General features: G+C 49.2%; 11 protein-coding genes across 11 annotated transcripts; 6 read left to right on the forward strand and 5 right to left on the reverse strand.

Annotated features, from left to right (window-relative positions):
• Window positions 1-27: 27 nt before the first annotated feature.
• LACBIDRAFT_230911 (uncharacterized protein) lies at window positions 28-1,481 on the reverse strand (the record flags this gene model as incomplete). Its single annotated transcript, XM_001876140.1, has 7 exons — window positions 28-197; window positions 268-444; window positions 503-557; window positions 604-732; window positions 817-1,021; window positions 1,074-1,285; window positions 1,347-1,481. Coding segments are annotated over 7 exons (1,083 nt in total), but the record flags the coding sequence as incomplete, so codon positions are not given.
• Window positions 1,482-2,234: 753 nt separating this feature from the next.
• On the forward strand, window positions 2,235-5,249 carry LACBIDRAFT_188456 (acetylglutamate kinase ARG6; the record flags this gene model as incomplete). Its single annotated transcript, XM_001875719.1, has 7 exons — window positions 2,235-2,387; window positions 2,442-2,727; window positions 2,782-3,173; window positions 3,224-4,391; window positions 4,466-5,037; window positions 5,095-5,142; window positions 5,196-5,249. 7 exons carry the CDS (start codon window positions 2,235-2,237, stop codon window positions 5,247-5,249), a joined length of 2,673 nt encoding a protein of 890 aa, XP_001875754.1.
• Window positions 5,250-5,575: 326 nt separating this feature from the next.
• LACBIDRAFT_292492 (uncharacterized protein) lies at window positions 5,576-8,615 on the forward strand (the record flags this gene model as incomplete). The annotated part of the gene is made up of 5 exons (XM_001875720.1): window positions 5,576-6,358; window positions 6,413-7,396; window positions 7,459-7,575; window positions 7,638-7,938; window positions 8,074-8,615. The coding sequence occupies 5 exons, from the start codon at window positions 5,576-5,578 to the stop codon at window positions 8,613-8,615; spliced, it is 2,727 nt and encodes a 908-aa protein (XP_001875755.1).
• A 317-nt stretch (window positions 8,616-8,932) lies between these two features.
• On the reverse strand, window positions 8,933-11,110 carry LACBIDRAFT_182517 (uncharacterized protein). Its single transcript, XM_001876141.1, has 6 exons — window positions 11,037-11,110; window positions 10,908-10,983; window positions 10,843-10,861; window positions 10,563-10,787; window positions 9,262-9,484; window positions 8,933-9,209 (listed from the first exon to the last, which is right to left on the reverse strand). Exons 1-6 carry the CDS (start codon window positions 11,084-11,086, stop codon window positions 8,993-8,995), a joined length of 810 nt encoding a protein of 269 aa, XP_001876176.1. The 5' UTR covers window positions 11,087-11,110; the 3' UTR covers window positions 8,933-8,992.
• A 71-nt stretch (window positions 11,111-11,181) lies between these two features.
• On the reverse strand, window positions 11,182-12,917 carry LACBIDRAFT_292494 (uncharacterized protein; the record flags this gene model as incomplete). The annotated part of the gene is made up of 7 exons (XM_001876142.1): window positions 11,182-12,061; window positions 12,117-12,266; window positions 12,322-12,437; window positions 12,494-12,554; window positions 12,602-12,693; window positions 12,740-12,787; window positions 12,890-12,917. The coding sequence occupies 7 exons, from the start codon at window positions 12,915-12,917 to the stop codon at window positions 11,465-11,467; spliced, it is 1,092 nt and encodes a 363-aa protein (XP_001876177.1). The 3' UTR covers window positions 11,182-11,464.
• Window positions 12,918-13,164: 247 nt separating this feature from the next.
• LACBIDRAFT_188284 (uncharacterized protein) lies at window positions 13,165-18,324 on the reverse strand (the record flags this gene model as incomplete). Its single annotated transcript, XM_001876143.1, has 23 exons — window positions 13,165-13,279; window positions 13,340-13,464; window positions 13,523-13,581; window positions 13,634-13,689; window positions 13,739-13,947; window positions 13,999-14,047; window positions 14,104-14,408; window positions 14,460-14,768; window positions 14,827-14,867; window positions 14,925-15,081; window positions 15,139-15,167; window positions 15,227-15,354; window positions 15,402-15,513; window positions 15,564-15,992; window positions 16,048-16,749; window positions 16,800-16,883; window positions 16,936-16,974; window positions 17,026-17,240; window positions 17,295-17,478; window positions 17,531-17,704; window positions 17,754-17,922; window positions 17,979-18,051; window positions 18,101-18,324. 23 exons carry the CDS (start codon window positions 18,322-18,324, stop codon window positions 13,165-13,167), a joined length of 3,987 nt encoding a protein of 1,328 aa, XP_001876178.1.
• A 1,207-nt stretch (window positions 18,325-19,531) lies between these two features.
• On the forward strand, window positions 19,532-21,620 carry LACBIDRAFT_308922 (uncharacterized protein; the record flags this gene model as incomplete). The annotated part of the gene is made up of 9 exons (XM_001875721.1): window positions 19,532-19,830; window positions 19,890-20,018; window positions 20,076-20,364; window positions 20,418-20,611; window positions 20,665-20,733; window positions 20,785-20,847; window positions 20,897-21,057; window positions 21,107-21,523; window positions 21,577-21,620. 9 exons carry the CDS (start codon window positions 19,532-19,534, stop codon window positions 21,618-21,620), a joined length of 1,665 nt encoding a protein of 554 aa, XP_001875756.1.
• Window positions 21,621-22,195: 575 nt separating this feature from the next.
• Window positions 22,196-22,627, forward strand: LACBIDRAFT_230418 (uncharacterized protein; the record flags this gene model as incomplete). The annotated part of the gene is made up of 1 exon (XM_001875722.1): window positions 22,196-22,627. One exon carries the CDS (start codon window positions 22,196-22,198, stop codon window positions 22,625-22,627), a length of 432 nt encoding a protein of 143 aa, XP_001875757.1.
• Window positions 22,628-23,011: 384 nt separating this feature from the next.
• Window positions 23,012-23,959, forward strand: LACBIDRAFT_308924 (uncharacterized protein; the record flags this gene model as incomplete). Its single annotated transcript, XM_001875723.1, has 4 exons — window positions 23,012-23,165; window positions 23,219-23,522; window positions 23,581-23,774; window positions 23,832-23,959. The coding sequence occupies 4 exons, from the start codon at window positions 23,012-23,014 to the stop codon at window positions 23,957-23,959; spliced, it is 780 nt and encodes a 259-aa protein (XP_001875758.1).
• Window positions 23,960-24,499: 540 nt separating this feature from the next.
• LACBIDRAFT_308925 (uncharacterized protein) lies at window positions 24,500-26,056 on the forward strand (the record flags this gene model as incomplete). Its single annotated transcript, XM_001875724.1, has 1 exon — window positions 24,500-26,056. One exon carries the CDS (start codon window positions 24,500-24,502, stop codon window positions 26,054-26,056), a length of 1,557 nt encoding a protein of 518 aa, XP_001875759.1.
• Window positions 26,057-26,253: 197 nt separating this feature from the next.
• On the reverse strand, window positions 26,254-26,711 carry LACBIDRAFT_308926 (uncharacterized protein; the record flags this gene model as incomplete). Its single annotated transcript, XM_001876144.1, has 2 exons — window positions 26,254-26,458; window positions 26,509-26,711. The coding sequence occupies 2 exons, from the start codon at window positions 26,709-26,711 to the stop codon at window positions 26,254-26,256; spliced, it is 408 nt and encodes a 135-aa protein (XP_001876179.1).
• Window positions 26,712-26,813: the final 102 nt, after the last annotated feature.

Here is a 26,813-nt window from a genome sequence, read left to right on the forward strand (position 1 = left end):
AGTCGCGCAAGACGTAACATAGAGCCCCTAAAGGTCAAGTTTAGCGATGACCGCCTCGCCCTTGCCTTGGATTTCCCTCAAGCATGTGTACCCAGCCAAGCCCAGCGTGTTGTCCAAGTCCGCCAAGGTATGTTTGAGCACTTGCTCCACACCAGCTTGGCCTCCAACGATCGAGCCATATAACCACGGTCGGCCGACTTACATAAACAAGCAATGGAGTCAATCATCAGCGTTTGTTGAGCATTGAGATGGAGTGGGAAAACTCACTGAGGACCGCTTGAGCGCCTAATGCTATAGCTTTGAAGATGTCACTTCCGGTACGGATTCCGGAATCAAACAAGATGGTCAACGTCCCGCTCTGCTGCGCCTCCTTGATCTTTGTTGACATCATTATCGTTTCAAGCGCATAAAGAGAAGGTATGGCCCCGTCGACTTGGCGACCTCCTAAATGAATGTGAGCATAACTGAGATCCGATGATGTGTATCACTGTAATATACTTACCATGGTTAGAGACAATAATGCCATTGACGCCATACTCAAGAGCTTTCTCCGCATCCTGTGCCGAAGATAAGATTATTATAACCCCAGTAAAACGAACGCACATGAACGCTTTGGATCCCTTTGAGCACCAAGGGTCCCTCCCAGTTATCCCTCAAAAACCTGAGGTCCTCCCAATCACGATATAGCCCCGAGTTGGCTTCTTTGAGCCACTCCCTCCCAAAGAAAACACCCTCAATAGCTTTCGGGTCCCCAGAAGTAAAGAGTTCATCCATGTGCTCGTCATCGTAAGGAAACTCGGGGTGCTCGTCCGTCACTGGCTGTTTCCCATATCGCGCCATGAAGACTGGATCGGATTTGCCAACTTGAATACCGACCCCATGGGCGAAAGGCATGTAAGCCGTTGCAAGGTCGTGGGGGCGCCAACCGAGGCCCATGGTGTCAAGTGTGACGACGAGGGCTTTATACCCACTTGCTTTTGCTCGATTAAGTAATGAGAGTGTAACGTCGTTTGTTCTTGGCCTAACGATGTATAGTTAGGGTAATTGGAGAGAGAAAGAACAATGGCGTCTACCAGTATAACTGAAACCATCGATGACTATCTGGGCCATTCGCCTCTGCAACTTCCTCGATAGTACGACTGGCCGCCGTACTGAGAATGAAGGGAATCTTCAGCTTTCCCGCTGCTCTGGCGGGATTAAGTTCCGCTTCTTCGGCAAAGATTGCCTGTACTCCAATGGGGGCCACAAGTATAGGTGATGGGTGGGTGACGCCAAAGATCGTCGTCTATATCATCAGTATTAATGAGATCCTGATAAAACGCGGGGTTGGTTGAGAGTTCACCGACCTCAAGGCTGCGACGGGTCGCGTTCACTAGCATACGAGGAATAATCCCAAACTTCTGAAAGGCACGTTGATTTGCACGATAAGTTGAATTGGTACCTGCGCTTCCATAGGCGTACAGGAAGGCGCCTAGAGCGAGAGATGAGTGTCCAATACCAATATTGATCCTTTAGACGACCATTGCAACACACCAGGGTAATCCTTGAGTTTCCGCCGAGCCTTTTCTTCAATCTCCTCAAAGACAACAGTGCCCAACGGTTGCGGCGCCCGACGACTACTATAGACCTCTACCATGTAGGTGCTCCATGGATTTTCGCTCGAGATGGGTAGTTCAACCATTGAGCGCAGTGTAGATAGGAGTATTTCGGAAAGCGGTAAAATGGAAGCCGATCGCCGTTGGGTTCTACAAGTTCCTTCCATGGTGGCTTGCCACGAGAAAATGCCGTTCTATCTTGGTCCTGCACCATACATTCACTCTTGAATTCAGAACTTGTAAGCATGAAGCATATGAGGATGCAGAAAAATTCAAGACGAATTCGTCGACATTCGAAGGTTAATCAGGATGAGTCTAGATCTGTCTAGATCCCGTCGGTTTGTGCTACGGGAAGTCACCCATTTGCGAAAGCTAACTGTCACCTGATGAACTCGACATCGGAGTGCGGGTTTATTGCAATTGGTCTTCTGTCGGGAGCCAGAAACCGAAAACATAGCCTAGCCAACAGCAAAAGTTGTGGACTTTGAAAATTTTCTTGCCAGAAGGTTATGATGAGCCCTGTAAGAGTCTGGAGTTTTGCTGTGAGTCAGTGTTGTATAAATTAGGAAGTCCGTGGGCAAATCGTCGCAAAGTTTTATTCTCCACCCTAAGCCTTCCACTCGCACCACAACTGACGAAATGTTGGCTGTCAGAACGGCTACCCGCCTCACTGCCAGAGGCGCAACGCGAGCTATCGTCGTAGCCGGCCAACGTCAAGGTGCGGTTCAAGCTGTTCGACGGAGGGACAACACCTCAGTTCGGGGTATACAGTCTGTCGCTCAAACCGATCGGGTACGTGGGTTTCTTTCGTAAATTGGCTGAAAACCAACTTGATCTCTTTCGTAGGATACCATTACCCGTTTGCTATACTCTATTGGTACCAAGCGGGAGGTTGAACGCCACCTCCGCATCTTCTCATCATCGTCACACCCTTCCCAGCCTGCCAAGTTTGCAGTAATCAAGGTTGGAGGGGCTGTCCTTGCAGACTTGGACGAATTAGCCCTTAGTTTGAGTTTCCTTTACCGAGTGGGGCTCTACCCGGTGGTACTCCATGGTGCTGGACCCCAACTCAACGATATAATGGAGCGGGAGGGTGTTGTTCCAGACTACATCGATGGCATACGGGTTACTGGTTCGTCTCACAATGACGCGGTCTAGTCTCGAGTCGCTGAACGCTCCGTAACAGATGCCAAGACTCTTGAAATCGCACGACGAGTATTCTTGGAAGAGAATTTGAAGATTGTGTCTGCACTGGAAAAGCTCGGGACCCGTGCACGCCCCATCACTTCGGGAGTCTTCACTGCTGAATATCTGGATAAGGATAAATACAAACTTGTCGGAAAGATCACGAAGGTTGACAAGAGGCCCATAGAGGCTTCTATCCGTGCTGGAGCTCTCCCTATTCTCACCAGTCTAGCGGAGTCCGCTGATGGTCAAATTCTCAACGTCAATGCTGACATCGCTGCGGGCGAGTTAGCCAAGGAGCTTGAACCCATGAAGATTGTCTTTTTGAACGACAAGGGTGGCTTGTTCCATGGCGTCACTGGGGAAAAACTGGATGTCATTAATCTAGACGAGGTTCGCCATTTCCTAAGTATGTGGACGATCGGCTGACCCGACATTTGCAGGAATACGACACATTGATGAAGGAGCCTTGGGTCAAGTACGGAACCAAGCTTAAGCTTAGGGAGTTCAAAGAACTCCTTGATCACCTTCCTCGCTCATCCTCTGTCGCTGTTATCTCAGCCTCGTCTCTCCAGAAGGAGTTGTTCACTGACAGTGGTGCTGGGACCCTCATCCGACGAGGGTACAAACTCTTCAAACACGATAATATTGAGAAGATTGGTGCAGATCGTTTCCGTCAGGTCGTTCACGACCGTGATCCAGAAGTTCTTGCTGGATTCCAGAGTGTCACTGGTGTTCTCAGCGATCTGAAGAAGACTCCATACAGCGTCTACGGAGATGAGCCTTTGGATGTTGTGGCCATTGTCTCCCATCCCGAGGGCGAAGTTCCTGTCATGACCAAAATGCTCTCGTCTCGAGGCGGGGTCTTAAACAATGTCATGGACAACGTTTTCACCGCTATTAAAAAGGATCATCGCAAGCTCTTCTGGACTGCACCAGCTGACGATGAAAACCGGGCGTGGCACTTCGAGCGCGCTGACGGAAGCTTTACCAGGGCAGGAAAGAGCCTGTTCTGGTATGGGGTACAGGATGTCGCGGAGGTCGAGAAAATCATCAAGGACTATGAAGCCAAAGGAAGGATTGAGCGATCCTTCCTTCCAGTTGGGCCATCAGCGCCTCCTCATCGATTAGTCACCACGCCAACGGGCACTCGCGCATTCTCCACGATGGCTAGACGCTCTTTGAGCAATCTCCCCGGTTCATCTCGAGGGTACGCTACTGCAGCTGCGCCGACTCCTTCAACGGAGCCCAAGCAGCTTGGCTTGATTGGGGCTCGCGGGTTCACTGGGCAAGCTCTTACAACTCTCCTCTCCGCACATCCCTACCTTCACCTCAGCCATGTCTCCTCCAGGCAGCTCGCTGGATACCCTCTTGATGGATATACCAAGACCCCAGTTACTTACTCCAACCTCTCTCCTCAGGATGTTGAGGGTCTCGAGAAGTCAGGTGAGGTTGATGCTTGGGTGATGGCGCTACCGAATGGCGTTTGCAAGCCCTTTGTGGATGCCATTGACCGTGGCGCCAAGGAGCGCAAGACAGGGGAGGGTAGCGTCGTGGTTGATCTCAGCGCAGATTACAGGTTTGAGAAGGGGTGGACGTACGGTCTTCCGGGTGAGGCTTCTTCGTGATCCAATGTAACTTGAATTCAATGAATGTACTATCTTGTTTTTGTGTTTGAATGTCAGAACTTTACGGCCGCGATATCATTCGAAGTTCGAAGAGGATCTCCAACCCCGGATGCTACGCCACCTCAGCGCAACTGCTCATTGCACCTCTCGTTGATCACATCAAACCCGGAACACTGCCTACCGTTTTTGGGCTATCAGGATACAGTGGCGCAGGGACCGTTATGGCCAATGACGCTGACGGTAGACCGATAAGTGTCCCAAAAGTGACTCCGGAGAGCCTTGGAAGAGGCATCAAGGCCTACTCGCTGACAGATCATATTCACGAGCGGGAAGCTGGATATCACCTTTCTCAGCTTCTAAAGTCTACACCCGGGGGGAGTGCTTTCAAAATTGCTTTTATCCCTGCTGTGACACCATGGTTCAGTGGCATCCTTTCGACGGTCTCGATACCGTTGAAAGGGAAGATGACGGCGAAGGAGGTGGTTCAGTTGTTTGAGAAAAAGTACGCGGGCGAGGGATTGATTAAGATTCAAAAGGCTGTGCCGGAGTTGAAGGATGTGGAATGTAAACATTCTTGGACTGTTGGCGGGTTCCAGGTGCACAGTGATGGCGATAGGGTTGTCATCGTGGTGCGTTCTATGGCACATCTTGCGTTGTGCACCTACTGACTTTCGCGTTTTTTGTAGGGTGGTCTTGATAACCTGTTGAAGGGAGCCGCAACCCAATGTTTGCAGGTATGATATCCTTGTCTGTTGCTCGTTGGCTCAGGATACTGACTTTGCGGAAGAATTTGAATCTAGCTTTAGGATATGATGAGTTTGCTGGTATTCCTTTGAAATGATGGAGGAAGGATGTACTATACTTATTTGCCAATAGAACACAATTTTGACTTTCTAAATCATCTTCTGAAATTTGTCGCTACTAAATTTATTTCGAACTGTCCAACACTCAAACTTTTTACATCGTAAAAGTGCCACGTGATGACATTACAGGGGACAGGGTCCAAAAACTGAGTGTGCCCGACGTGGACATTGTTTCGCCGACACAATTCTGACTGTTCTTGGATTGTTCTCATCGAGGTTTCATTCTCTCATTGAGATTCTCATTCTCTTCGCTAGGCGGCGCCAAACGCTTCGGTAACCTGTTCATGGTGCTCCACCACGACTCATGTTACTACTGACATTCCTCACCACAACACTCTTCGTCATTCTGTTTGCTGACGCGGCCTTTTCAGAGCCAACCTCTCCCAACGACCAGTTCAGGGCCATTGCTTTGCATGTTACTCGCCCGACGGAACCTCCCGTATGCTGCCTCAAACCATTGTCGCCTATTGAACCTGTCGACGACGAGATATTGCTGTCATTCGAGGATTGGAAAGCTAAGCAGACCGCTATGCAGCAGGCACAACTGAACGCTAGGGAAAGAGAGAAGGACACCACAAACCGCTCGGGGAATGGAGTTGGCGGCGCGAACAACGGAGGAGCTGGTACGAGCGATGGAACCGAAGGTCTCGTATCCAAGATGGACAGCACTCCATCGAATTCTGGTTCATCGTCGACCTCGGAAGATTCAGCTCAGAACCCGATGACAGAACCTCTTTCTCCTCACTTTCAGGTACCGTTGACCGATCGCTTCAATTATGCCAGTTTGGACTGCTCCGCCCGAGTTCACATGGCGCATCGTTCTGCTAAATCTGCCTCCTCAATTTTGTCCTCCAAACGCGACAGGTACATGCTCAGTCCTTGCAAGTCGTCAAAGCAAGAGAAACAATTTGTAGTGGTGGAACTTTGCGATGATGTCAGAATCGATACCGTTCAATTGGCCAACTTTGAGTTTTTTAGTGGGGTGTTTAAAGATTTCAATGTCAGCGTGGCCAAGACATGGAGCACAGGAGTGGACGGCTGGACTCTTGCTGGTTCTTACAAGGCGAAAAATGTTCGTGGCGTACAGGTTCGTAACACAATTCAGCAATTCGCAGTAAAGGTTACTGAACATATAGCATAGTCATTTCACCCCCCGACATTCTTACGTGACTTTTACCGCTACATACGCATCGACTTTTTAACTCACTACGGCAACGAATATTATTGCCCAGTCTCTCTACTCCGAGTCTACGGCCTCACTCATCTCGAGCAGTGGAAGTGGGACATCTGGGAGGCCGAAAGCAGAGCCAAGCAAGCAGAGCTCGAGAAAGCTGCACCTCCACATCCTGCTGCTCACCGGGAGGTAGTGGCAGAGGCCACCTTGCCAGCACACATCACTGTATCCGACATATCAACCTCTGTCATAAGCAGCAGCGAACGCTCCGTTGACGGTGTGGCTTCCAGTCCACCCCTTGCAGCCGATACCAAAGCCCACACCCAAAGCAACAATCTGTTACCATCTCACGGGGAACCGTCTTCTCGTCTTCCACCGTCCACAATTCCCAAGACACCTAGCGCAAACAGCATATCACCCAGCATCACGGACACTCAAAATGAACCGTTCACTTCTGCATCCAATCACGATCACCAGCCTTCCCATATACCGCACGACATTTACCCGCAATATAGTGACGCATTTGTACCATCACCATCAGCTTCATCTAAGGACACTTCGAAGTCATCGTCCATAATTTTTGACCAATCAAAATCTCCCTCCGTATCATCGACAACAGCTCCAATACCAAATAACCATATTGTCAACCCCGACGTTCAACCACCGCCGAACATCAAGAACCCCGCCCCTTCACCACACCAAGGAACAGGAAATGGCAACCCCTCCAGTATCACCCCCGGTTCGCCCACCACAATCATTGTTCCCCCACCTCCACATCCCACGGTCGCAGCTGGAGGCGGGGGTGAGTCAATCTACCGCACCATCATGAACAGGTTAACTGCGCTCGAAGCTAATCATACTCTCTATACGCGGTATATTGAACAGCAAAATAGTGCTATTAGGGACGTGATCAAAAGACTTAGCGAAGATGTGGGACGTTTGGAGGGGAATGTAAGTTCTCGGCTATTCTAATTATCTTACGCGAGTCGATTTGACTAGAGATTGAAATACAGGGACGAGCCCAGGCGCTGATGTATCAGCGCAGTATCCAGAACTCGGAACGGCAAGGGAGACAATTACAGATGGATTATGGGCAGCTCATGGCCCAAATTGAACATCTTTCCGAGGAGGTCAGCTGTAGTTTACTTACTTTTCTTGGTGTTTTCTAACCAGGTATTCTCGGAATATATAGATTATTCTCGAAAAGCGCCTTGGCGTAGCCCAACTTTGTCTCTTGCTGGCAGTCCTCATATTCATGGGTCTTACCCGTGGCTCACGTGGAGAACCTCCTTTTATGGAGGCCGCTGCCCCTGCGAGAATTAACAAATCTATGCGGGAGTGGGGTAGAAGACACCTCAGCTTTAGTGGTGACTGGACGAATCGATTCAAGCGCAAGAACAGCGGTGTAGATGCCAGTCGAAGCAGAAGTCCCCCCAGGCTAGTCAGACCACATCCTCAAACAGCGAAATCACATCCTCCTGCGTCCTTGAAGTGTAAATCTCAGCTCTTATTTTGGGATGAGGTGATATTGCAGCTAACTTTTTGTTCCGGCTTTCCAGTAGGGGACCACATCGCGTTTCCGACATATGAGATAAAGCACCCTTTGGAGCCTATCTATTTCAATACAGCGCCTCTCCCCGCCGATGTGCGCAGCCGAACTAAGCCCACACCCTCCACAGCGCCTCTGGCACGCTCCCGCACGCCATCTTTCAGAACAGCGACTGCCCGTCTCCGTCATCCTGCCACCCCCACACGAGCCGTCCAATCGGCCATCCAGCGCTCGAACTCACATGGTGCTGGTTCACTATGGACAGGGAACGTACCCAAGAGCGCGAAGAAGTGGGCGAGGACGGCGCATTTACATGAGGTCAGGTCTGCGGGCCGGGTGAGGGAGAGGGTGCTCTCAGCCGGGGGGAGGGAGAACAGGGAGAATGAGGACGTTTTCCTATCTCCACCGCCCCCACACCTCCCTGCAGTGCCGACTGGTCCGATACTGTTGAGGAGTCGGATGTGGGGCAAAGGGAAGGAAATGGATAAGGGGGGAGTGGTGCCAACTTCGTTGGACTTGGACGACATACTAGACCAGGACGGCGATTCGTGGGTGGATACAGATAGTGTGGATGATGGACTTGAAATGGATCAGACAATCCAGGTGCCAAACTTGACATGAATACAAGTGCAGTATCTATCATACTTCATATTCATGCTTGCATTTTCACTTTAACTTGAGCATGAGCAAGTTTGCAATCATGAGGCTGTATTCAATAGACTCCAGAGTGTTGTGGATCCCATGGTGTGTTAAATGTATGATACAAAGGCGCTGTAGTGTAGCGGTTATCACTCAAGATTCTGACTCCTGAATTCTTGGAACCCAGGTTCGATTCCTGGCAGTGCCTTCTGGTATGAACCACACGTGTTTTTGCCAGTAACTCAACAACGCAAACACTCCACGCATCCCTACATTTTGTTCTTGATTCCTCATACTGAGTGGAGTTCGACTAGATTCTTGTCCTGTTCCATCCATCCGAATTACATGAAACTCACAACTCACACCGCCGTAATACCTGCCTCCTTCAACTTCTCTAACAGCTCATCCACCGATCCCACCTTCCCGCCCCCAACCCTCTTCGGCGGTTCCTCCACCTTGAGCAGCTCCAATTGCGGTGTATAATCCAATCCCAGGTCTGCAGGTGTGATCGTTTCCACGGGCTTTTTCTTCGCTTTCATGATGTTAGGCAAAGACGCGTACCGCGGTTCGTTGAGTCTATGCCACCACTACTTCAGTTTGGATTTAATGTATTGAGGGAGAAACGTACCTCAGGTCGGTGGTAATCACAATGGGCAACGAGCACCTGAGTTCCTCTGAACCACCGTCGATTTCACGTGTAACCAACGCCTGCTTCTTCTCTACGTCCACTTCGATTTTGGATGCAAATGTGGCTTGACTCCAGCCCAGCAAACCCGCGAGCATCTGGCCTGTAACGCCTAGATCGTCGTCGATGGCTTGTTTTCCAAGGATTACCATATCGATTTTCTCGCCTAGAAGGAAGAGGGGGTGTTACTATTGTTCTTCACAACGAAAGAATAGAAAAAGAGAAGAAAAAAACAAGAAAACAAGATGGCAAAGGGTCGAAGGGGGTCCACCAAATCAGTTTGTTTTATGTTCACGTTCGAATGACCATGAAACTCGAATACAGATTACGACTTGACACGTCCAGAGCAGAAGAAGAAGCGCGCGCGATCGCTCATTTCCGTATTATGAAAGCTGTCAGGGCGATTGTCGTTGGTCAAACTTGCGCCTTTTAATTTTCCGGTGGTTTGGGCTCGGAGACGTGAGAATGGTGGAAGCTTGCAAACATGTGGTTAGGCCTGAATTTAATGAAGCGGTTTCGGCTTGAAGTCAAAAACGCGAGGCAATCTGAAATACATATTGGACTCGCAGACGCCAAGTAGATCACGGTTAAAGACGAGCCGGATGGGTGGGTTTGTGGTCGCGTATGACTTGACAGGAAAAACGGGTTGCCCCTCAAGTAGATCACGGTTCAAGACGAGCTGAATGGCTGGGTTTGGGGGCGCGTATGACTTGACAGGAACAACGGCAAGGCTTCAGGTGACCCCCGTTGAGTAGGAAATTTGCAGAACCATAGCCGGGTTTTTAAGAGAGGAATAGACTATGCGTGGATCATGCGAGCAATCTGGTCTTAAACAATGTGGAGAGGAAATATCGGGTTAACCTGCAAATGGTGAATTAGTGGAGGAAAGAGGTTGAAGATCAGAACGCACATGCTGGTCATGGAAATACGGCAATTGAGTTTACTTTCAGGGAACAGATATGGCTTTGGGGGTTGAAAAGAGGGCAAGCGATCAAAACTGATTCGGCTTTTGAGCCAATATGGTGGTGGAACAAGCAAGGAATAGATGAGACGGTAGATGAGTTGCTCTTGAGAAGCGCCAACGACGATGGTAGTATTTGAACTTGCCAGAGGGAAAAACAACGCGTCGACTCCGACAACCATTGTGACGTAGACTCGTTGAGACTTGAAAACGGTGGAAGCCAAGGAAAAAGGAAAAGCAAAAAGAAAGAAAGAAAGCGTCAGGACGAACGCAAGCAACACACCTTCCTTCTGCTTCTCCATCCAAGCCTTAAAGGTCTTCGCCACGCTCAACGGCTCAGGCCCAGCGCTGCCTTCCTCGCCATGCTGAACATGAACCGCTGCGTCCGCACCCATGGCTAGGGCCGTACGAAGAGTATCCAGCGATTTAGGAGGGCCGATGGTTATGACTTTTATTGATTTGACCTCTGTCTTGAGTCGCTCGCGCAGGCGGACGGCTTCTTCGACAGCTGTGATCCGTCCGGGATCAGTTGACGGCGGGGAATAGGAAGAGAGGCGACAAACCAATTTCGTCGAATGGGTTCTACTGTGCGTCAATAATGTTTTCAACGAAAGTAGAAGCGGAATACCATAGAATGCTTGACGTTGGTATCAATACCCGTCTTTTGCGGGTTGACGCGAATCTTGACTGCATAATCGACTGCGCTGTCACTGGAGGTTAGATTCCAGATATTTATTTAAAAGTGTTGTGTACATGCCGTTTGACGGGCACCAGAATGTTCAGCAACCGGGCTGGAGAGGGCCTCATTGGAAACGAGTGAAGAGGAAGAACGAAAATACAAGTCACGCGACGCTTTCGGTTATTTCAATCACATGACCGGCAACTTATAATCACATGTGTTGTCTCGTCCACAATCCAAAGACCAACTGCGCCGCAGTGGGCGCGCGTCATATTAGTCGCGTTACTTGTACTAAGAGAAAGGTATCACTAGGACTGAGATATAGGTGGAAACCAAAAAATAAATAGCGTGTTGTCGGTAAGTAGGGAACGGACTTTTATTGTAACATGTGAGACGGAAATGTATCAAAATTGTTCTCACCACATACAGAAGAAAGACAAGAAAAATGGAACCGAGAAGAGAAAAATATGCATGTTTGAATAAACAATATCGCGCATCCTTAATCTTCAAAAGAAAAGGTATGTCGTGATAAACACGCCAAGTGCGATGATCACAACCACCTGCAGAGGAACGCCTTCTTGTTGTAGTGGCCCCATAGTTTGAATATCGGTTTCCGCGGTGCTGCCGCTGTCAGACAGCGCTCTTGTCCTCTGCCGTAGCTGCGGAGGCGCCGCCGCCATCGTCGCAATCGTCGATCGTAGACGGTCGATCTCCCGCTCCGCATCCCTGAATTTCGCGTAAAGCTCTTCATTCACAGGATTCTCCCTAACAATGATGGCAGGGGGAGCTGAGACAGAGGCAGGCATCAACACGGGCTCTTGCTGGACGGTGACCTCGGGCGTCTCCTCAGCGGGCGCCAGTTCATGTGTAATAATAACGGGGGTCTCGTGGAGGTGGACCGGGGTTTCAGGTCTATGAGGGGGCTCGTGTTCTTGTGTGATGGACTCGTCGTAGGCAGGAGCCTCCTGCGACTCCTCGCGAGCCATGCCATAGTCGTGTGGCGGAGGGGTTATCGACCGACGGGGCTGTTCCAGTGGAACTGGTTGAATGACGTCGTTGCTGGCCTCATGGCCGTTGTGGTCCTGCCGAACAGTATCGATGTCCTGAAAGCCGTGGATGATGTTTCTGTTATATAAAAATGAGCTATTTTAGACTCACCGACTCGTGGCCCCCGATGACAGACACAATGTTCGGCGGCCCCACGTTCTCGTCTTCCTCTTCCAGCACCTGGCCCTCTGGAGGCAAATACGTTACGCGCAGCTTCTGCTGGTGCACTTTTCCCTCTTCGTTGGTATCCGGGCTAGCCCACTGAGTAAAAGAAATATAAGGTTTCTATTTGTAGTGGTGGAGCCGAAATACGTACGATGTCGTGGAGCGTCATTGTCTCTTTGTCGGGGGTGATGATGGTGCTCTGAATGAGGAACTTATCTTTGCATTTTGTGTTTAATGGAGGCTCTTCCTTGAGAGCCTGAAGCATGACTGCGGGGATGTTTAGGTCGATTGAGGATGACGCAGATACGACGGGAGTATCTCACCAGAAACCTCTACATGTTCGCCTGCTTCTACACGGCCAGAATTGGGTCGTACGCAGTACAACTAGTTTAAAAGGTCAGCCCCGAACAACGACGATGGGTGCTGCGTACCTTTGGGGCGGTTGTCTTGACCTTGAAGGCGACAGGTTGGGTGTTGTTATTGGTGATGATGAGAGAGCGTTTGACAAGTTGAGTGAGTGGTCCTGAAGGATGTCAGCCTCGATGATAAGAGTGAATTGGAGGACGTACTCCTGAAGCCGAGGGCACTGCTGGGGGAGAGGGAGACAGACATTTTCTCTGTTGATGGTACAGTTGATGTCGGGTTTGCGTTGCGTATGAATGTGGGCACGTGCAGGGCCCCGCCAAGATTATCGACCGACTTCAAACCACCCAACTTACCTCTTCTCACCGATGCCGCCTTGGTCATGGTTGGTCGTTTAAATGTTAGTTAATGCTCAGTGCTCAGTCTCAGCCCGGACAATATAAACTCTTTCCAAAGAGTCCTCGTGTTCAGTGCATGTTTCTACGTAAGTATTACTGTGAAATTAAGGAGGGTATGAGGCTGTTCGACGTGAAACCAGATGTCTTCCAAGAGCAGCAAGGTATATCTAAGCCATAAAAATCGTTATGTACAATCCACCGTCCCAGTGGGAAAAAAAAATCGGCCGGGTATTTTATTCGCGTTTGCTGAGGGCTTGCAGTTGCACGAACTCGTAATAATCGCCACGTTTCGCCAACAGCTGGTCGTGTGTTCCGGACTCGCTCACCCGTCCCTCCTTGATGAAGTAACTATAGAAAATGAACGAGTCAGCCACGCCCCCCCTTAACAACGCTTAACTGGAGACTTACATGCGATCTGCATTTTGAATCGTTGACAATCGATGGGCAATCGCGATTGTCGTCCTGCCCTTAGCCGCCTGATCGAGGGCGGCTTGCACCACCTTCTCGGAATTTGAATCCAGCGCGGAAGTAGCCTACAGCACAGGAAAATCATGAGTTGGCTGGATCCTCCAAAGATCGCAAATTACTTACCTCATCCAGTAGAAGAACTTTAGGGTTCCGCAGCAGGGCACGGGCGATAGCAATACGTTCTATGAAGGGCAGGGATTAGTCGGGCTTCGACATAGCCGGGGCGCAGCTTACGTTTCTGTCCACCGGATAACTGGGATCCCTTGCCACCGACTTCGGTGTCGAAGCCTCTGCGTTTAAGATTTAGATCGTAGACTGGAATACGCAGGGAGAACATACTGTGGCAACGATTGAATGAATTCCAGGATGTTGGCATCTCGGCAAGCATTTTCGATTTCCTCTTGCGTGACTTCCGACTCAGGCTTGATAGCCCCAAGCAAAATGTTGAAGCGGACAGTTCCAGCGTAGAGAGTGGGTTCTTGAGACACCAGAGCCAGCTGTTTGCGGTACTCTTGGATGTTCAAATCCGTGATGCGTTCGCCATCAAGCTATATCTCAGATTTTAGCGCCTGTAGACCAGTCCAAATTAGAGGACGTACATAAATGTCGCCAGCCAAGGTATCGTAAAATCGCTCGATCAATTGAATACTGGAGGTTTCAATGGATGTAAGTCAACCGAGCTGCACGGAGATTGAAATTCTTACACTGTACTTTTACCCGACCCGCTGGCTCCGACAAGGGCGATGTACGTTCCAGGCTCAACTTCCAGGGATAACTCACGAAGGACGCGAACAGCAGGTCTCGTGGGGTAGCGGAAGTGAACACCCTCGAAACGGATGTGCCCCTTGCAACTGTTAGGGTCAACCTTCTTGCCGGCGTCCGACTCCGCATCGATCTCTGGAGTGGAATCGAGCAGTTTGATGATGTTTGAACCAGCACCTTTCGCCGACGACATGTCAGGTACGAAGGAGAACACGTTTCCGGCCTGGATAGCGCCAAAAGTTGTGCTCTGATGGGCAAAACATGAGGCATGGAATGATTACACTAGACGGATGCTTACCATGAGCCCGACGAAGAACTGGAACGTGCTGGCTTCAAGTTTCGACACAAGAGTGGAGCCAAACCAGAAGACAAGGGCGATAACGAAGAAGACGAGGGACTGGGAGAATGCAAACAACATGTTGCTCCAGATAGCAGTTCTGTTAGAGTTTCTCAAGGGAAGCTCCAAGCTTTCGCTATATTGCTTTAAGCAGTCCTCTTCCCGTGTCAACGAAGCGACAGTGCGGATAGATCCAGCTGCTTCGCAAGCCAAATGAGCAGATGCTGCGTGCGATTTCTTGTTAGCCTGATCTTTGAGTACGACGATACGCTATAAAAAAATCAAATGTAAACGAAATGCCAAGATATAATGATGAATAATAGCGAACCAGACGAATATATCCAGCCGAAACAAGCAGAGGGCTGCACGCTAATATATGGCAAGAATCAGGGGTAGTCAAAGGAGAGAAGGATTGATTAGCCATACCAATGGCGACGAGGGCCACCTTCCAGATGAACACAAGACCGATTATTGAGCCAGTGATAAGAGTCGAAATACTTTGCACAATGGCTCCCAAAGTGACACCAGCAAGCCCATTGACTTTTTGAGGATTGTCGCTCAAGTCCGCAGTCAAACCTCCCGTCTGGATGGGTCAAAGAAGGTTTAGAAGATGTAGGAAGTAAAAAAAAAATTCCCCTACGCTATTTTCATCCTGATCGAAGAATTCAACTGCGGGTGAACAGACAGATCAGACGTCTATCATTTATCAAGCGAAACGCATAACGCACTGTCTTGCCTCAAGATAGCTTTGAAAGATAATGAACGGAGCTTCGCTGTCAAATTCGCAGCCGCTGAGGCGAAAAGGAAGTTTTGGAGTCCAATCGCACACATTGAAAGGATGGCAATAACAAAGAACCTGAATCAATGTTAATATCTTATCTCGTGGCGTATGAGTGAACATACCAAAGTGCATTACGGTCGCCCAAGACGCGACGCTCATGGGGGTCGGTTTGTGAGAACGCCGTGATACCCTTGGCATAGACAACACCGAAAGCCGGGTACACCATGCCGGTCACTTTGACCCCCAGGTCAGACAAGTTGAAATAGAAGGTCAAAGGGACATACTGGAAGCGAAGACAGCACCAAAGATGTAATTTTTCCATTGCGCCCTGATGAGCTTTCCCATGCGGATGAAAAGAGTGAACAGGCTCAAGTCGCCCTTCTCTTTCTCGCCAGCTGCGGCTTGACGTTTCTGTTCCAAAATGTCGCTCGCGAGGGAACGGCCTGTGTTTTTGCGACCAAGTGGGACCTCCTCCCGCGCCAGCTTCTCCATATCCTCAGCTTCATCGACGGAAGTGGCGCTATCGTCGTCAGAAAGAACCGGGCGTTGTTCTCGCAGCTTCTGAGCCTGAACGAGACGCGCATAGGCACCGTCTGCCTGGAGGAGTTCGTTGTGTGTGCCTTGTTCCAAGACGAGTCCATCGCCCATGACGAAAATGACGTCAGCATCCTTAATGGTAGACAGTCGATGAGCGATGGTGATAGTAGTTCGACCTGTCTTCGTGCATTAGGGATGTTTTATTATATTATGAATTACAGGCGGACATACCGGCTGCGGCCTTATCCAGAGCATCCTGTACAATGCCTTCCGACTGTGTGTCCAAAGCACTAGTCGCCTCGTCGAGGAGCAAAATCCTAGGGTCCGAGACGATGGCCCGAGCGATGGCAATACGCTGCTTCTGTCCGCCGGACAATAAGAATCCGCGCTCGCCTACCATGGTGTCATAACCCAAGGGAAGCTTGGTAACAAACCCATCTGCGTTAGCCTTGATGCAAGCTTCCTTGATCAGAGCGAACTTTTCCTCTTCAGGTGCATGTTCGAACTTCGTGCCAATAAGCCCGTGGGCGACATTCCCCTTGATGGTCGTAGCAAACAGGGTTGGTTCTTGAGAAACGAGGCCGATTTGAGATCGCAGCCACTTCACATTGAGGTCCTTCAAATCAAGACCGTCTAGCTTCACGACGCCCGATGTAGGATCGTAGAACCGTTCAACCAAAGAAACGATGGTGGACTTTCCGGAACCTGAAGCGCCAACCAAAGCCGCGGTTTTGCCTGCGTGGAACCTCAGAGACAATCCTTTCACAACCTGGACATCTGGACGAGAGGGATAGCTGAATTTGACATCCTCGAGAACAATTTCACCGTGAACATTCTCAGGTTTAAGACCGTCAGGATTAGCTGAATCGATGTCGGGAATACGATCAATGGTCTCATACAGCTTGCCGGCTGCTCCACGGCCGTGAGTTACAGCTAACGTAACAGATCAGAAAAAGTAGGTAGATAATTGTACATGCACTAACCTTGCATTTCCGGAGCAAGAAGAGCCAGGGAGAACGAGCCAATAAGAATTGCTAGGAACACATTGACAACAGCTCCAGCAGTTGCTAGAAAACCGGTATTTTAACTCAAGAACAGAGGTTAAATTGAAAGACAAACCATGGCCCTGGTTGATTAGGGTTGTACCGAAGCTAAATGCTGATGAAAGGGTAAGCGTTTGACGTGTGGAAAGGATAATTGATTGCTTACCAAGGGCGTATGCAGAATAAATTACGAAAAAGAAGGTGGCAAGACCTCCGCCATGCCAAACTGCGGCTTTCAGATCGACAGCAAGGGATTGTGCAATTTCAGCGTCGTATAACACCGAGAGCTTCTCTTGTGTACCAAAAGCTTGAGCTGTGCGTACAGTGGAAATAACTTCTTCTGCTAAACTTCCCGCGGCAGCAACGTGCTTGAGGGACAACCTAAAAACTAGTCAAAAAACCAACAAAATGACACGACCCATGGTTAACACTAACTGCATATACATAGAAACAAACTTGTTCATCACTCCACCCGTGATCGCGATGCAAGGCAAAATTGATGACATAGCAAGGGCGAGTCGCCATGAGCGGATATATGCAAGGACGAAACCGGTAACGAAAGCGGCAAGAAAATTGGAAACAAGGGCAACCTTTTCAGAGATACCCTGTTGCACCAGATCTTGGGAAACATAAGCTACTGAAATCACGCGTCATATGAGATCAAAACTCACGGGTGTCCGTTTGAATTCGCGTGGCAACCTCGCCTGCTCCAACTTTATCAAAGAATGCGATATCTTGTCGCAGGATGGCTTTCAAGTAGCGTTCTCGAATACGTTTGGCGTTAACTTCGCCCGTGTAAACCCAGATATACATGTACGTGTACGTGCAAACAAACATGCCAACACCTGAGTCCAAGTCAGGTTGGTGAATCTCGAAAGAAACATTGTTGCGTACCAATAAATACAAGATAAAGTGCATCTTTGGCGGCGTCGTGGCGGAAGGCGGCGGCGGCGGCTGGTATGTCGGCCTCTGCAGTCGGATCCCCATTCTTCGCCCGAAGAAGGACCGATGAAAATGTTACAAAGCCTTGGGTCAAGTTACCAAACAAAAGTGACATGAGAGGCTGGGACGAGAAAATGTCAATGAACAATTCGCAAAAGAAATGACACGAGTATTGACCTGGGCTGCACCAGCCGCCATGGCCGCAACAATACCAATGGCGTCAATGAAGAGTTCGAACGGTGTCGAAAAACTGAAGAAAGGTGAGAATCCGAAGGCATTCAGGGAGGGAAAAGGGGTACCGGAATAGTTGCGTGAAGGATATGGGAGGTACTTCGCGTTCTGCTGGCGTCACCTCCGTAGTTACATCGCCATTCTTTTCCTTCTCATCCTTTTCGTCAACAGGAAGTTGGGATTTTCTGCGAGAAAAAAAGCCTTTGCTGGAGTTCTTGTGATGCGCGGTGGTGCCTTTCTCGTCGTTGACGGCCACCTTCTCGTCGGTGGTACTTGCCCTTGAGTCAGACATGACTGGAAGGGTAGTAGAGAGAAAAAAATGAACGAATGGAAGGTAAGAGTTGGGAAACTGATATCCAAGTTTTGTAGAGTTTTGTAGGCCGCCATATGTACCTTGACGGGACGCGGCGTGAGAACGTAAGCAATTTCACGTACGCCGTAACGCGCCAAGTTCAGGGGATTCGACGGAGTCAAAACCCTGACATGCCACTTCAATAAATGACTCGATTCAACTCCACTGACTCGCGCAAGACCTTCGGCAGAGCTCACTTTCGTTCATACTTCCGGCTTGGCCGCAGTGGATTGTTATCAACTCTCAGTTATCAGCCCACTCTTCTCAGACAATTATTCAAAATCGAACGTTGTATCATCGAAGATCTGATACAGATTCGGCGACTCATCGTAGTTATTTTATTTTTGGCACCTCCTCGGTCCTCGACACTTCGAAAGTCATCAGAGATCATGTCATCCGGAGTTTCAGGATACAGGCTCCTTAAACCTCGTCGACCAAATTTTTATTACTCAAGGGCTATAGGCTGCTTCGCCCAAGCGTCGAAATTATCCTCTTGTGGGCTCCTGTTTTGTATCTGCGACTTGTTGGATTGCGTTGCGTAAGTCGCGGAGCTCTTGGCGCTTCCCCATAAAAACGTCGATGCCATGTCAACGCGTCACTCGGCCCATATCTCTGTGATCATGTTTGCACAATAACTGATGATGGTGTGATGTCAACACTTGGCCGGCGTCGATCTTTCTCATACTTGCCTCCGAGTCAGACATGTCTTCCAGGCTATATCTATCCTTTAATATTGGCTTACCATACAAACGTTCATCACGGTTCATGCACTCGCCACTCAGATTTTGCTCAGACAGACTGGCGGTGTTTGGCATCGCGCCTCTGAATAAATATCGAAAGAACTGCTTCCGCTTTACAGGACTCTTTCCGTTGTCTATCTTCAGATTCTTAATGAGATTTTCCCCACAAACTATCGCTATATGTTATTAGGAATATCATACACCCTCATACACCCTATGAGTGACGTCGGTACATCATGAGAACCAGTAAGGGAGCACCGGCCAGGGCCGAAGAACTTCAGTTACCCAACTGGATTCTTACCATCAACCATCACACTCCTTCACCACCTTCAACTGCGACGAAAGCAGGCTTTCTCAATCACGTTCCTTACTGATATACCACCATTACTCTTCTTCAATCCATACAAATGTCGTGGTTGCGAGGGAAGAAAGCCTCAGTAGCAAACCTCAAAGCAGAGGTGGCTTCCCATCGTTCCACCACCCCAACGCCTGGAAACCCTGACGGAAAAGAAAAAAAGCCAAAATTCCGTTCGGGTCTGCTCACAATTCGAGTCTTATGGGCAGAGGGCCTTGGTTTACCGGCAGGAGTGGCTGTTCCTCCATCTGTGCAGTCCGCGTTGACCTCCCAACAAGCTAAAGTCGCCGCTTCCGTGTCACCATCAAGTGTGCATAAGCAAAGATTAGCCAATAAGTCCCGGGGGAACAGGTGAGACGGGTTTGCAGCCGTGTAGAATCAGTTTTTACGTTGGCTCGTCACCAATTCAGGGACAGCATTCAAAGAATGCAATGCTGGTGGCTTCCATATCTGGTCATGGAATACGAAGTAAACCAGGTTCTAATCACTCCTTTGGGGGGTGAGCTTGATAAGCCGTTGTATATGTACCAAGCCCACTTGTGCGTGCCAACATTGAGTCGTCCCTTGACATAAAACGACCAACACTACCCTTCTAGCGACGTGTCACGGAACTCGGAAATATCTCTTCAATGCTACCTCCGCGCGGAAGAGCCGAAGTGTGGCGGGGATGGTCTAGCAGATGACCTGGGCAACGATGTCTTCCTTGGAGGCATCAAATTTGTACCAAATTTCGATGCCATGGGAAGTCAGGATCAGTGGTACAACTTCGTTGGCGGTTCTGGGAAGATTCAAATCGGCGTTACTTACCAGCCCAGCTATGGCCAGTCGTTAACGGTCGATGACTTTGAATTGATGACTGTCATTGGGAAGGGAAGCTTTGGAAAGGTTGCACTTTCACGCTATTGTGTTTTGAGTGAACCTAACGCCTCGTGGTACAGGTTATGCAAGTTAGGAAGCGAGATACAACTCGTATTTACGCTCTCAAAACCATCCGGAAAGTTCACATCGTCAACCGTAACGAAATTACGCATACCCTCGCGGAACGTCTTGTTCTGGCACAAGTTGACAGCCCTTTCATAGTCCCTTTGAAGTTCAGTTTCCAGTCGGAGCAGAAGCTGTATTTGGTTCTTGCGTAGGTACTTTCTCTTTTTGGCAAATGCTTCCCAACTAAACCGTACCGTCCAGCTTCGTCAACGGAGGAGAATTGTTCCACCATCTGCAACGAGAGCATCGATTTAATGAGGAGCGAGCGCGGTAAGAGATCTCTTTTCCGTCTGACGCTGACATTAACACGACTATCTCTAGCTTCTACAGTGCCGAACTCCTTCTCGCTCTTGAGCATCTGCATGAGTTGGATGTCGTCTATCGGTATAAAGTTTCTTTTTAGCTGGCGTCTTTTAAATGACAAGTAACGTAGGGATCTAAAACCTGAAAATATTCTACTCGACTACACCGGCCACATTGCTCTATGTGATTTCGGCTTGTGCAAGCTGAACATGAAAGATAATGAGAAAACCAACACATTCTGCGGTACCCCTGAATATCTCGCCCCGGAAATCCTTTCTGGAAACGGATACGGTCAGTGTCGTTCATCTTCTTTGAGCCATTGCCCTGAAGTTCGTTATAGACAAGGCTATCGACTGGTGGACCCTCGGAGTCTTATTATACGAAATGCTGGCAGGTCTCCCGCCATTCTATGATGAAAACACGGACAAGATGTATGAGAAGATCCTGAACGATCCTCTCGTATTTGGGGAAGAGTTCAGTGAGGAGGCGTGCAGCATTCTTACCGACCTCTTGAACCGTAATCCTGCCCATCGCTTGGGCGTCAAAGGCGCTGAGGATATCAAGCGGCATCCATTCTTCCACAAGCATATCGATTTCAAATTGCTGGCGTCAAAGAAAATTCAGCCCCCGTTTAAGCCGAGCGTCGTTAGCCCCGTTGACGTTTCCAACTTTGACACCGTGTTCACGGAAGAGGCTCCGATTGATAGCTACGTCGAAAACTCGAACCTGTCTCAGACTGTCCAAGCTCAGTTTACTGGTATGTTTATGTCGACCACTGCTCATGATGAACGGCGTTCACTCTTCTGATAGGGTTTTCCTTCAATGGCTCCAATCTCCCCTCCACCACTCCTTAAACGCAAGGAGCCCCGATGCTACGGCATAAGGCACAGCTCTGGTGTGTGTGTCTACACTCCAAGTCCATCAAATTCTTCTGCTAATATCTCATCATGGGACACCAGAATGTATCGCAGGGGGCTCACAACTTTGTTATCAACGGTTCTAATTTCTATAATGGCTCCAATCTCCCCTCCACCACTCCTTCAACAGTTTTCTTCTTGGTCGCGCTACCTCTGATCTCATTAAGTTATTGGTGCGTTTCTTGCTTTACGACCAACATTCAAGAAATCAATAATATAAACTATCATAGGCCAACCTCTAATCATAATTACCTGTAGCATATCACCTCTTGCATTTTTGGCTTCCCTGTCGATATTTTGGCGTGTGTACTGTACACAATACCGTATAATGGGTGTTTTTGTTTTTGTTGAATGATCAATGTAAAACCTAGGGCTTTCGCTTTTTTTTTTCAAAGCCACTTACGAACCGACTTTGTATTTGTTATGCAACGTCTTCTGATTTTACTACTGTTACCGGGTAATCCCGACAACCCGAACAATTCCTTGCCTCTGTTTTGCCTGTTTCCCCAAAAATGCGTGCTCAGATACTCTCCTCCGTCCTCCGCGCCTCTGCTCGCCCCTCACTCGTCGCCACAGCCGCACGGGCCACCCTCATTGTCCGCCCAGCGAGCTCGCATGCCCAGGAGTCATTCGAGTCGTTCTCGGAGCGCTACGTCAACTTCTTCCAGAACGCGGAAGACCTCTTCGAAGTCCAACGGGGCCTCAATAACTGCTTCGCGCATGATCTAGTGCCGTCTGCCTCTGTTGTAGAGGCTGCTATTAGGGCTGCTAGGCGCGTCAATGACTATGCTACTGCTGTTCGGGTCTTCGAGGGAATCAAGGAGAAGGTGGAGAACAAAGCGCAGTATCAGGCGTATGTTGATGAGCTGAGGCCTCTTCGGGAGGAGCTGGGTGAGTTTTATGGTCGCGTATCCTTGGTTGATTCTGACCATCCGATTGCATAGGCTTGGAGTTGAAGGAGGAGTTGTACTCGTCATAGATCACGTATCGCTGGCGCTCTAAAAAATAGGTATCAACCCTCCCATTGCACACCTCTTTCACGGTCTCATGGGTCACAGTAATCATAGATGCACTAAATGAGGAAAACTTGCTCGCATGCTTATTTATGCCAACAATTGTGTCTGCAGGATTTGAATAGACTAATTGGCACTTCCTCGACCAGCTATTCACGAACGTCGAAAGCTATACGCGTTTGCTCCGAGTCCAAGCTCCCCGTCGCCGTCGGATTGACCGTCATGTTGATCTCTAGGTTTACAGTAACATACAACCTCGGGTAGGGCACGCAGCAGAGTGTTCGTGTCAAACGTCATTCCGAAACTGTTATTGGGATGCGCAACAATCACCAAAGGGAAGGCTTGACCTCAAACGGGCAATTGATCCAACCCATCCAACCTCCACGCGCTATTCTCCCTCTAGACGCGTCTGGACATCTGAACTTGTCCTCAATCACTGGTCCCACCACTGGAAGAACTGGGAATAAAGGTGAATTTATATCTACTTCCCTCTTTTTTTGAATCTCTAAACAGTATCTCAAGGTTTTGAAGGCTTAACCTACGACGACAACACCAAAACCCTTTACGCGATGCTCCAGTCCGCCACTATCCAAGACGGCGGTAGCGCGAAGACGACGAACCGCTACACCCGCCTGCTCGCCTTTAACCTCGCCAACCCCATCATCACACCCAAACTCGTCAGAGAATGGGTCGTCCCTTTGCCTCAAAGCTCAAAGCGCAAAGCGCAAGCGTGCAGTGAGATTCACTTTATCAGTCCCGGAATTTTTTTAGCTTTGTCCAGGGATGGGAATGGTCGGGGTGGAGATGACGCTAAATCAGGCTACAAGTTTGTCTTCCCGACGTTGAATCTTCTTAAATTATTTTGCTGATCTGGCTGAGGATAGGCAAGCCGATTTATTCTCCATCTCCAAGGCTACGGACATCCACAACACCAAGTTCGACGATCCGGCTAACCCCATCTCACCAGGGGGTGTCTTGGATCCCAGCATCACGCCAGCGGAATATGTGTCTTTCGTCAACTATCTCGACAAAACCCAGCCGCCGCGGTTTGGGTTACACAATGGTCACACATTTTCTGGTGCGTTTCTTTCTTTTCAATCAACACTCAAGAAATTAATAATATACACTATCAAAGGCCAACCTCTAATTATAATCACCTGTAGCATATCTCCTCTTGCATTCTTGGATTCCCTGTCGATATTTCTTCGTGTGTACTGTACTCAATACCGTAATATAATGGGCGTTTTTGTTTTTGTTGAATGATTCCGCCAAACAGATCTAGATCACGAATGTTGTTCTCCTGAATTTCTGCAATATCGGTACCCTAACAACCTTCGAAGTTCGCGATTATCTCAATTCACAAGCCTTGCGCGCCATGCTGCACTACAATTCTGTGATATTTATTTCCCTTGCTTTCAGTCCTTTCGTCAAGCAACTGATACGGAACTCGCAGCTTTATTCAAACTTCGCGCCAGCACCTAAGTACTTAGAGGTTTGTTTCAAGGTCAACCTCGGTCCTCGACCATCACGGACTTCATGGCAATCTGATTCTTGGCTCAACTGGTTGGATCAACTGACATTTTCGTATATCTCACACCTGCGCCGAGGAGCTCCGGTTACAGAGCGCTTTACCAAATTATTTGAATTGGGTGTCCCTCGCTTCAAGTTCCCATCTGAAATTGCCAGATCCTTTCGAATTCGGCAGTTATTACATAGTCCTTGACGACTTCTTTCTCTCCTTCGACTCGGGACGTGGCGCGTCCTCACCACTCTTTCTCTCTTTCCCCCAGCTCGATTTATCATATGAGTCTAGCTTTCTTCTCAAAATCCTCAAGCAAAGCCAAGGTCGATGATTCCAGCAAACCACGCCAGCACCGGCACACAAAGTCGCGTTCGTCGTCGACGTCCATGATGTACGATCCCTCGGAACCCGTCAGGATTCTGAATGCTTTGTCTCCCAACCTCCCGTCTACCACGCAATCGATTTTACCCTATCATCCTTCTCGCAGTCAATCCATACGCCATACAGTGTCGATATCCAGGCTCGACCCTCATTATGCAAGGTCACGTACTCCGAGAGTATCAGCGCCCAGTGCCTATCATCCACGACCACAGTCTCCTGTTGAGATGATACCCGAACGTATGTCCCAATCACCCGTTAATTCCGAAGTGTATGGAATTGTTTTACAACCGAGCATTACACGCCTGATGCCTCTGTCGCGTCCCTCTTCCGTTAATGTTGACCAGATCATGGCGAAAAGTTACCTACTCCACGCGACACCATTTCCCCATCCTCCTTCCGTTAGAACACACCGCTCGCAATCCTCCGATCCCTCTTATGAGAGCAGCGATAACCGACAACCGTCGCAAGAAAGCAGTATACCAATGCTTGGGCAAACTACCAAAATCCCAAAGCTGCTCTCTAGTCACCAACCGCTCAGTCCACCACCTAGAACTCTCTCCGTCCCAACGATCCCAGAAGACCCTCGACCAGCCTCGACCTCCCCAATTTTACTAAGCCAAAGAGTATCCTCTTTCGGGGACATTCCATATATGTCACTGAAAGGCAAAGAGCGGGCCAGGGCGCCCGTGCCCATGGTTTTCGAACAGCCGCATTACGCTCTCCGTCGAACCAGCATGTTCGAGCGCACACCAGACTTTTATTTCAACGGCAAAACTTTACCTGAGGTTGACCTCCTCTCTCCTATCACGCTTTCGACCCCCTTTCCGTCGCCCATGTTCGAATCGTTTTCAATTGATCCCGATGATGATGACGATGATGATGCGGCATCCAACTCTTCTTCGCCTGTCTTTGAATCGTTTCCAATTGGTGATGATGACGAGTCGTCTTCCGATGATGATGGACCGATCGTGTTCCGGAGCCCTACGGCGGTTTCGGATTTGGATTTGAGTTATCATTTCGATGGTTTAGAAACCGGCGAGGAGACGACGTGCCAGGAGCTCCGCGTAAAGGTGACTAAAGCCGAAGTGATAGTGGAAGAGGACGAAGAAAATGAAGAAGCTAGTGAGGCAGTCAGCAGCAGCAGCCGAGATCGTACATCGGAGGATGAAGTCAGGCCCTCGCGTCAAGAAACCAAATCACCTTCACCTCGTCATGAACACAGGAGGTCGCATTCCCCACGGACCAAGGAGGATAGGAAGCCTCTTTGGAAGGAGGTGTCATCGCCGGTGGAGAGACCATTCCTCGACTTCACCGTGTCGGTCCAAGAGAGTTTCCTCGCGCCTCCTATCATTGATGATTGTGGCGTTGTCAGAAAAGAGCGCAACCAAGGTTGGAGTGGGGAGTGGAACCAGCCACATATTCGCGATGTCATTGAGAAGCTCAGAGAGTTGAGGTGATGAGTCTTGGATGGCACTTGGTTTTACGTTGGTTTTCTTGCATTACATTGTATTCCATAACATGACAAAATGTACCTTGAGCTCTTTCCATATAGCGCTGCGCGTGTACTTTCGTTGAAAACACTGATTTATTTATTTGTTGTACAGTTTACATTGTTCAGAAGTCATGAGAAAGAGCAAGAAATGTAGGCGCATCCTCAACGTTGTTGCGTCACTGTGACCCCCATCCTGCTGTCTATGACAACCGCAGCACCAGTGTCAGGATCCTTTATCTCCTCCATTTGGCCAAAGACAGTCATCATTTCGGGATGAGAAAAGACGTAGTCTCTCTGCCCATCCTCTATCACCAGTTCCTTCAACTCGCTTGGAGGCATGCTGTATGGATGTCCCAAAATCCATTCCCTGCCCACAGTTCAGCGAATTGAATACCTGGGGGGCAAGTTAAAACCTACCGAATGAGCTTCTCTTGTTTCTTAGCCGCCTTGACGCGCCCCTTCTTCCTCAACGTCCTGCTGAAGTATGCACGGGCCCAAATCAAGCCACGATGGGGCATGTAGGTTGCTTTGTCCAGATTGTCCAACGCCTCTTGGAAGATCTTGATTGCCCTCTCTTCCTGACCTGGATTCTTGCTGAGCGCGACGCCAAGGTAAAGCATGGGGAAAATGTCAATCTGATCCCCGCTCGGATTGCAGCGTTTAAAGACGTCAATCACAAATTCGACAGCTGGAACAGCCTCTGCGATTCGGAAGGGGTGAGT

The sequence above is a fragment of the Laccaria bicolor genome, genomic scaffold (assembly GCF_000143565.1).
Source record: "Laccaria bicolor S238N-H82 LACBIscaffold_3 genomic scaffold, whole genome shotgun sequence".
Lineage (NCBI taxonomy): Eukaryota > Fungi > Basidiomycota > Agaricomycetes > Agaricales > Hydnangiaceae > Laccaria > Laccaria bicolor.

What these genes read in the sequence shown, in the direction of transcription:
- LACBIDRAFT_182517 (XM_001876141.1), bottom strand. Translation starts at nt 11,086, where the DNA reads ATGAGGCCCTCTCCAGCCCGGTTGCTGAACATTCTGGTGCCCGTCAAA. An exon ending in GATGGAGAAGCAGAAGGAAG is followed by an intron (nt 9,485 to 10,562) that starts GTGTGTTGCTTG and finishes TCTTCCTTCTAG; the next exon opens with GCGAGAAAATCGATATGGTA. An exon ending in GTGATTACCACCGACCTGAG is followed by an intron (nt 9,210 to 9,261) that starts GTACGTTTCTCC and finishes GTGGTGGCATAG; the next exon opens with ACTCAACGAACCGCGGTACG.